Source organism: Gopherus evgoodei, unplaced genomic scaffold (assembly GCF_007399415.2).
Source record: "Gopherus evgoodei ecotype Sinaloan lineage unplaced genomic scaffold, rGopEvg1_v1.p scaffold_52_arrow_ctg1, whole genome shotgun sequence".
In the NCBI taxonomy this organism is placed as follows: Eukaryota; Metazoa; Chordata; order Testudines; family Testudinidae; genus Gopherus; species Gopherus evgoodei.
The window spans coordinates 1229916-1239042 of NW_022060073.1; the positions used below are offsets into that span (position 1 = coordinate 1229916).

Below are 9127 nucleotides of genomic sequence, written 5' to 3' on the forward strand. Positions count from 1 at the left end.
GTTTGTATGTACAACCCATCTGCCCCCGGCTCTTTCTGTGTGTGTGTACAACCCACCGGGCTGTGTATGTGTGTTTGTATGTGTGTACACTCCCGATGTGTGGCGGTGTGGGGGTGTGGGTGTACACTCCCAGGGTGTGTGCGTGGGGGGTGGGGGAGGTACACTCCCAGTGTGTGTTTGTGTTTGTGTGTGTGTGTATAGTCCCGGTGTGGGAGTGGAGAGGGTGTGTGTGTGTGTGTGTGTGTACACTCCCAGTGTGTGTGGGGGGTTGGTGGGTGGGTGGGTGTGTGTACACTCCCGGTGTGTGTGTGTGTGTGTGTGTGTGTGTGTACGCTCGCAGTGTGTGGAGGGGAGGGGGGATGTAGGGGTGGGAGGGGGTTGTACACTTCTGGTGTGTGTGTGTGTGTCAGTGTGTGTGTACACTCCGGGGGTGGGGAGGGGGTGTGGGGGTGTACACTCCCAGTGTAGGGGTGGGGAGGGGGGAGGGGAGTGTGTGTGTTGGTGTGTGTGTGTGTCAGCGGGTGTGTGTGGGTGTGTGTACATTCCTGATGTTGGGGGGGAGGGGGAGGGGGGAATGTACACTCCTGGTGTGGGCCGGTTGTGGGGGGGCGGGTGCACATACACCCTCTCCCCAGCTGCTCCTGTCTGTCCCGCTCCCGGTGGAGGGTTGTGCGGGGGCGTGGGGGGTGTACACTCCCGGGGTAGGGGGTGGGATGGGGGTGGTTGTGGGGGGTGGGTGGGTGTACACTCCCGATGTGTGTGGGGGAGGGGGATGTGGGGTGGGGGGGTGTACACTCCCGGTGTGGGGGGATGTGGGGGGGCGGGTGCACATACACCCTCTCCCAGCTGCTCCTGTCTGTCCCGCTCCCGGTGCGGGGTTGTGGGAGGGCGTGGGGGGTGTACACTCCAGGGGTGGGGGTGGTTGTGGGTGGGTGTACACTCCCGGTATGTGTGGGGGAGGGGGATGTGGGGTGGAGGTGGGTGTACACTGCCGGTGTGTGGGGGGGAGGGGGATGTGGGGTGGGGGTGTGTGTACACTCCCGGTGTGTGGGGATGTGGGGGGGGGGTGCACATACACCCTCTCCCCGGCTGCTCCTGTCTGTCCCGCTCCCGGTGGGGGGTTGTGGGAGGGCGTGGGGGGTGTACACTCCAGGGGTGGGGGTGGTTGTGGGGGGGTGTACACTCCCGGTATGTGTGGGGGAGGGGGATGTGGGGTGGAGGTGGGTGTACACTGCCGGTGTGTGGGGGGAGGGGGATGTGGGGTGGGGGTGTGTGTACACTCCCGGTGTGTGGGGATGTGGGGGGGGGGTGCACATACACCCTCTCCCCGGCTGCTCCTGTCTGTCCCGCTCCCGGCGGGGCCGCAGCTGAGCCGCCGCCCGGTTTGGTCCCCGCCCCGCTGTCACCATCTGGCGCGGCCCCCCCCCCCCCGCGCTGCGGAAGGATCCAGCCGCGTTAATGGCTCGCGTAAACGGCCGGTCTACCGCCGCTGGGGGGGGGAGGGGGCGTCCGGCGGAGTGACAGCGGCTTTTAACCCATTCCCCGACGGGGCGGGGGGCGGGGGTGGCCGGGGGGAGGCCCAGTGGCTCCGGACCCCTCTTCCCGCTGAGGGGGGGCGCCGATCGGGCCAGGGAGAGCTCGGAGCCAGCCGCGCCCGGGGCTGCGGCTCTGTCCCTGGCGTCCGCGGGGCGCACTGTCCCGGGTGGGGTCCCGGTCTCCCAAGCCAGGCCCGGCGGGGGCTGCCACGCGGACACCCCCACACCCCGATGTTCAAGATCAAACGTCACTAGCTGCCCCTGCAGTGCCGAGCAAATCGCGCTCCCACGCGTGTGCGTGCGCCCCGGGGCTGTGGCTGGGCGCGGGGGGTGTCCCGGGATGCAGCCGTCTCGGAGCGGGACTGCGGGGCGTGGGCATGTTTCTCCCGGTGTCTCTGTCCCTCGCCGGGCTGGGGGCTCCCTGAGCGCTCGGCCTGACCCCAGCCCGGACACCAGTCCCAACGCCCTGGGGACGGTCCCGCTCCGCGGAGGCCGGGCGCGGCCCAGTGTCCGAGTCTCCCGGGGTAGAGCCGGGGCCAGCCCCGCCTGACATTCGGCGCTGCAGGCACCGGACCGCGTTGGCACCCCTGGGCCCCTACCTAGCGCCGGGACCGGGACCCGGCTGGGCTGGGCACCTGGTCCCGCTGGCCTCGGCTCGGCGCAGCGCTCCGGACCCCGCCCGTAGCCTGCCTTCCGGACCCCCGAGCCCGAGGGAGCGGAACCCGCAGCCCGGGGGTGCCCAGCGCCCGGCCCGACCTGAGGCACCGCAGAGGAAACCCGGGAGCTCCCGGCTGCGGCTCCGCCTTTATCCCTCGAGGCCGGGCCTGGCCTGAGAAAGCCCCGGCTCGCCACAGAGCTGAGCCGAGCCTTGCCCTGAGCGCGGAGAGAGAGAGATACAGGGGGTGTGTGGGGATAGCTAGCTAGACAGACGGACAGGGGCTGGCTGGATCACTAGCAGATGTGTACGGGAAATGACAGACGGGTGTGTATGGAGATGGATCGATTTGTATCCGAGTGGTGGAGATATGAACATTTATCTGTGCTTTTGTGCGTGGAGGGAATAGCAGTGGGGTGTGTCTGTCTGTCTGGGTCTGTGCGCGCTGGGCAGGCACACGAGGGTGTAGCACACATAACCCCTCTCGGGCACAGCGGTGATCCGCGTGTTTGTAGCAGTGGGTGTTTGTGGGGGGTGTAGCTGTGGGTCAGTGCACTGAGAACCGGGCGGGGGTCGGTGGCGGACACACACCAGCCAGGTTTCCCCGGGTCGCTGTGCGCAGGCTGATCGTTGTGCAGCGGGTTTGCTCCGGCCCCCTGGAGTCTCCCAGGGCGGCTCTGAACCCAGGATCGCAGCTAGGCCCCGGGCGCGGGGCACTCTCCGTGTCCGCCCCCGGGGGCCGGGCCGGGAAGGGCGCTCACCTGTCCCGGACGCGCTCTGTGTGTGTCCCGGCCCCAGACAGCCTGGCCGCGGGTCCCCGGCTGCCGGCCCAGCTGGCGCAGCGCAGGGGGGTTTACAAGTGCGCGGGATCAGAAAGCCATTTGTACGAGGGTTTATAGCCGGGCCGCGCTGTGAAACCCAAAACCAGCGCAGAGCCCCGGGCCCGGAGCCCTAATCACTGCCAGACGCGGCGGCCCCTGTGCTTTTATGGGGCATTTAGAGCAAGGAGCTAATAAATTTCTGGGACTGCAGCAGCCCCGCGGGGGGACGGGGAAGCCGGGGTGAAGGGCCGCAGGAGGGAGCCGCGCACCCGGCTGCAGTGGGGAGCGGAGGCGCGGCCCAGACGCGCCGCACATGGCCCGGGCCCGCCGGCCGCAGGAACTTTGAAAAGCTCTTTACGATAGTCCAGGAAAAGCCTTTTATCGCTCGCTTTTATATGGCTGGGGCCGGGTCTGCCTTGCATTAGCGAGCGGGCTGGAGGGGCCGGGGCGCCGGGGGAGGCTGGGCCCGGTGCTCCGCAGGCTGCAGCCGCGGCCCCCACCCGAGGGCTGGAAGGGACAGGCAGCGAGCAGGGCCGGCTGGTGGGGGCCGCTACCTGAGTCCCACTCGCGGCAGCCGCGGGGCAGCTACAGCCACGGCCCTGCGCGCCGCCCCGGGCACGGGCCGGACGCGCCACCCCCGGGGAACCTGGCAAGGACCCGGAGCAGCCAACAGCCGGGGCCCCGCGTCCACCTAACCCCGACGGAGGCCGAGGCAGGGCCCCGCCGGAGCAAGGCGAACAGCGGCTGCCAGGAGCTTCCGGACAAAGCCGCTGCGGCGAAGGGGCGAGCGCCCGAGCCCAGACGGCCCCGGCTCCGGGCGCAAGTTCGTAGGGAACAGCCCGGCCCGCCCCGCGCTGGGCTCCCAGGACAGGGACGGTCGCCCCTGCACGAGTCGCCTGTGACCCCGAGGCCGGCAGCGCAGCCCGCAGAGCTCCAGGGGCCCGAGCCCAGCTCCCATCCCGGCCCTCGTGTGCAGAGCCCGGCCCAGAACGCTAGGCCGCCCGCAGGGCCCAGACCCGAGCGCCCGGCACGTCCTGGTACAGCTGCTGGGGGCGGAGCGGGGTCGCCGGGGGCTCTGCGGGTAGCCCAGGCCAACAGGCCGCGAGTTCGGGCTCCTGACCAGCTGGGCCGCGTGTGTCTGCCAAGGGCCGTCTGTGGAGTGTGTCTCCGCACTTCTGGGGGACCTGGTCCTCGGGGACCGCCCCCTCCCCTGCAGCGGGGCCTGCGCCTCGGGACCCCCCCGCAGCGGGCCCTTGGAAGAGGGGTCCCCCTCCCACTCCCGCCAGCTCCCAAACTTTGCGAATACTCCAGCTGAGGCTCCTCCTACCCCGGTGCCCAATTAGTGACTCTGGCCCTGTCCCTTTAAGGCTCCAGCGCCGGGCCAGCGAGGGGGAAGCTTTGGCTAGAACTGAACTCTCCGAATCAGCGGTGACTCGTTAGCGGGGAGCCGGGGGAGCCCCGCAGCTGGGAGCCCGGCCCCGCGCTGCCTCGCTCCAGGCCCCCGCCGGGGGAGTCGGGGAGGTGTGAGCGTTGGCAGCAGCTGGCGCGGGGGCGGCGGCTGGGAGCCCGGGAGCTCAGTCTCCTGGGGGGATCCGGCCCCATGGCTCGGGGGGGCTGCTGAGCCCCTGCCCGGCGGAGGACGCGGAGCCAGGAGCCCGGGGCCGGGCGGGGACTCCCCTTTTCTGGGGCCATGACCTCCGCCAAGGAAGGGAAGGTGGCGGCCCCCCTCTTGTACCCCGCCAGCCAGGAGAGGCGGAGGAGCCCGCTGGACCAGCTGCCGCCCCCGGCCAACTCCAACAAGCCGCTGACCCCGTTCAGCATCGAGGACATCCTGAGCAAGCCGTCGGTGCGGAAAGCGCCCGCCGGGCCCTGCTCCCCCTCGCCTCGGCTGCTGGACAAAGCGGGCTGCTCCGGAGCGCCCCGGAGCGGCATGCCTGCCCCGTCCTCCCCGCTCTGCGCCCTGGAGGAGCTGGCCAGCAAAACTTTCCAGGGGCTGGAGGTGAACGTGCTGCAGGCTGCGGAAGGTACCGGGGCGCGGCCAGGGGCGGGACGGTGGCCCGGGCAAAGCAGGGCCAGGGCGGCCTCCCCCGGGGCTCCGGGCCTTGCCCGCTCCCCAGCCGGGCCTTGCCGATCTTGGCTGTCAGGGGGGAGCACCGCGCTGACCCGGCCGGCCCCCCGGCGGCCTCTGGGAGATGGGAAGGGGAGGCGGCCCAGACCTGCGCCGGGCTCTTTCCGAGACCCTGGCGGCCCGGCAGCTCCCCCCACCCGGGACCCGGGGCCCGGGACACTTCGGTCCCGGAGAAAGCGAAAGCGCCTGGCGCAGGGGAGTCCTGCAGCAGGCGGGGAGGGTGAAGCCGGGCCGGGCCGGGGCTGCAGCCAGAGCGGCCGGGCAGTAGAGTCCCGCGCTGGGGAAGGTCCCGGGGCCTAGGAGCTGCGGGCAGAGAAGCGGGAGGGACGGGGCTGAGGGTTCAGGTTCCTTAGCGCGGTGGGTCCCGGCCGGGGGCTCGTTACCCCGCGGGTGCCTGGGCTCTGCCGGGGGCAGCAGCTCCCCCGAGCTTGGCCTGGTTGTGCAAGAAAAGCACCAGCGAGGGCAGAACCGATTGACATTTGGGAGACGCGGCTCGTTTGTCCCGCGCTGCACAGCGCGGTGCCAGCGGCGCGTTCCGAGCCGGGGGGATTCGGTGTGTGAGTCCGGGTAAGAATGGGGCGGCGGCCATTGTTCAGTGCCGGGCGCGGGGACACTCCCGTGCCGCGGTCCTCCTGGAGCCCGGCGCCCCGGACCGGTCAGACTCCGGTCGGGAAGGGCCGCGAGCCGCAGCCTTAGCTTGTGCCGGGGCTGATCTGGGTTCCCCAGACAGACCGACTGACCCCGCTAACTCGCCAGCCCGGCCCAGGCACGCGGATCCCAGCGCTGTCTGTGCAGCTCCGCGGGGCTGGAGCCTCCCCCGAGCAGGAGCGGGCGGCAGGTTCCCGTTCCGCTTGGCACAGACATTGTTACAATTATTGGGGCGGTTAAACAAACGCTCCGCGTGTGGCCGGGACCCGGTTTTGCTCCGCAGCCCGCGGGGGAACGCGGCGATTTACACTAACGTGCGTGGGATCCGCTTTCCCGGGCCCCGCGCGCCAAACGCGGGCTCTGGATTTGCGGCCCGAGCACCGCGCACCACAGCCGGGTTTCGGAGGCACACGCGCGATTCTCCCGACACAGCGGGTATATTCCAAAGAGAGCGGCAGGTACAAAGAGCCGCGGTAGCCCCGGGAGCCGTAGCAAATAGACCGCGGGGCGCGTGAAAACGAGTTTCTTTGGGACTTTCTCCCGGGTGCACCCAATTCACGCGGCCCCGGGAAACGTGTGATTGGACACAACTCGCGGAGTGCACTCAACCCATGCAATCCACCGGCAGACATCGGCCGCCGGGCGTCTAAACTCGTTTCTCCCGCCCGGCCCGTTCCGCTCCTACGAATACTTCCAGTTCTGGTGCGTTTTGCCGCCTGCGGGTTTACAGGCGCAGGGATGTGGATTTACTGTCTCGGAGCGTGCACACTGCGGGCGAGAAAGGGCCCTGCGCGCCTCTCCGAAAGTGCAAAACTAGACTCGAAGGTGCGCGACCTTTCCAGGCAATCCGGCCCCGCATATCGGGCTCCGTTCGTCCGGCCCGGTGTGTCTGTGTCCGACACGCGGTACCGCAGCGTCTGGACAGACACATTCCTAGAGGGGAGGAAGGAACCGATCTTCGCTATTCTGCACACCCGGGTCTAAACTCGCTAGCTGGGGCCAGGGACCGATGTGCGCCGGCCTGGCCTGGCCTAGGTTCGGCTCGGGGAGTTTCCAGGATGGAGACGCCGCAGCCCTCTCGTCGGGGAGATTCTAGCTCCGAAGGAAACACACACTAATTTCTAGAACGGAATTAAAACGCTGCCGTGTGCAGGCTGTTTTAACCCAGCTCTGGTCTGCGATGCGGGAGATTTTCCGTTCAGAGTCGGTGAATCCAGCCACGGATTGTAACAAACGCGGCGATCGCTGGAGATCCGCTGCCGGCCCCTGGGGCCTGCCTGCCTCCCTCCCCTGGCTGCGGCCGGTTACTGGGCTGCGGCGCGGGGAATGAACCCGAGGAGAAGAGAATTACACAGCGGGGAAGCTGCCCAGCCGGCAGGGTCCGTGTCAGGCCGGGCCCAGAGATTTCGGGTGACTCCAGCCCCTTGGCCTAGCTTGTCTCTAGTTGTCCGCGGCCCCTCGCCAGCGGCCCGGCCTGAGCCCGAAGGACAGGCCGCGGACTGCCTGCAGGGCCCGACCCGCGCTGCTGCGAGCTGCCCCAGCCCCAGGGAAGTCCTGGGAGCGGGGACAAGTCGCAGCAGCCGGCTCGGCCCCGGGCAACGGGTGCTGGACGCAGCCCTGAGCACCCGAGAAGGGAGCAGCTCCCCGGGACAGGCCTCGGGGCTGCAGAGGGAGGCGGTGGGTGCGAGCCCCCAGGACCGCGGGGCCCTGCCCCGGCTGATTTCGTTGTTCCCCACAGAGCGGTTCCCTCTCCCTCCAAGCGGAAATGAGCCCGGGCTGTGAGGTGCCTTATCTCGGGCGAGGGGCCCCGGGCAGCGTGCGGGGGGCTCGCAGGCCGCGTCCCACAGAGCCAGACCCGCATCCCCATGGCCCGGGGGAGCCGAGGAACAGGCCCCGGCCGGGGACAGTGCAGGGAAGATGCCCCCGGCCAGCAGCGCCCTGACCGCCTCTTCCTCTCCCCCGCAGGTCGCGACCCGCTGGGCGCCTTCGGACCGCGGCCGGCCAGCAGGAAGCGGCGGAAGTCGCGCACGGCCTTCACCAACCAGCAGCTCTACGCGCTGGAGAAGCGCTTCCTCTTCCAGAAGTACCTGGCGCCGGCCGACCGCGACCACCTGGCGCAGCAGCTGGGCCTGAGCAACGCGCAGGTCATCACCTGGTTCCAGAACCGCCGCGCCAAGCTCAAGCGGGACCTGGAGGAGATGAAGGCCGACGTGGAGTCGCTCAAGAAGCTGCCGCCGGCCGCCCTAGAGAGCCTGGCGGGCCTGGCCGAGCCCCCGGGCCCCGAGCCCTGCTCCGAGGAGGAGATCGAGGTGGACGACTAGGGGCAGGGGCCAGCGCCCGGGGCCCACGGCAGGGACCCCCCAGGCAGCCGGCTTTGGGGTCCAGGCCGAGCCCCCCGCCTGCCCCCTCTGAATTGAGAGCCCGGGACTTACCAAATACACCTCACTGAGGGGGGGCGCGTGCCTACCTCCCCCCCGGCCCCTCCCAGGCGCCGGTACCCTTCCCCCACCCCCGCCTACCTCTCCTACTACCCCTTTCTCCCTCCCCACCCCCTCCGGGCCGAGATACCGTTCCCCCACCCCCGCTTACACCCTCCTTCCCCCCTCCCAGGCGCGGGTACCCTTCCCCTGGCCTAGCCTACCCCTCCTACTGCCCCTTCCTCTGTCCCCACTCCCTGCGGGCCGGGGTACCTTTCCCCCAGCCGCGCCTACACCCCCTTCCCGCCTCCGGGCGGGGTACCGTTCCGGCACCCCCTGCCTACACCGCTTTCCTTCCTCTCTGGACGCGGGCACACTTGCCCCGGCCCAGCCTACCCTTCCTACTGCCCCTTCGTCCCTCCCCACCCCCTCCGGGCCGGGGTACCGTTCCCCCACCCCCGCCTGCTCCCCTTTCCCCCCTCCGGGCGCAGGTAACCTTCCCTCGGCCCAGCCTACCCCTCCTACTGCCCCTTCGTCCCTCCCCACCCCCTCCGGGCCGGGGTACCGTTCCCCCACCCCCGCCTGCTCCCCTTTCCCCCCTCCGGGCGCAGGTAACCGTCCCTCGGCCCAGCCTACCCCTCCTACTGCCCTTTCCTCCGTCCCCACCCCCTCCGGGCCGGGGTACCGTTCTCTCACCCCCTGCCTGCACCCCCCTTCCCAGCGCGGGTACCCTTCCCCCTCCTCCCCCGTCTGGGCGCGGGATGCCCTTCCCCGACCCCACCTTGCTTACCCCCCCACCCCCTTCCTCCCAGGCGCGTTGTACACTTTCCCGACCGCATACACATTACCCCGCCTGTCCCACCTACCCCCTCCTCCTCTCCGGGCGGGGTACCCACCTCCCCCTCCCGCCCGCTCCCGTCGCG

General features: G+C 70.0%; 1 protein-coding gene across 1 annotated transcript; it reads left to right on the top strand.

Annotated features, from left to right (window-relative positions):
• Positions 1–4701: 4701 nt before the first annotated feature.
• On the top strand, positions 4702–8108 carry LBX2 (ladybird homeobox 2). The gene is made up of 2 exons (XM_030547076.1): positions 4702–5035; positions 7753–8108. The coding sequence occupies exons 1-2, from the start codon at positions 4702–4704 to the stop codon at positions 8106–8108; spliced, it is 690 nt and encodes a 229-aa protein (XP_030402936.1).
• The last annotated feature ends 1019 nt before the right edge of the window (positions 8109–9127 follow it).

What these genes read in the sequence shown, in the direction of transcription:
- LBX2 (XM_030547076.1), top strand. Translation starts at nt 4,702, where the DNA reads ATGACCTCCGCCAAGGAAGGGAAGGTGGCGGCCCCCCTCTTGTACCCC. An exon ending in CGTGCTGCAGGCTGCGGAAG is followed by an intron (nt 5,036 to 7,752) that starts GTACCGGGGCGC and finishes TCTCCCCCGCAG; the next exon opens with GTCGCGACCCGCTGGGCGCC.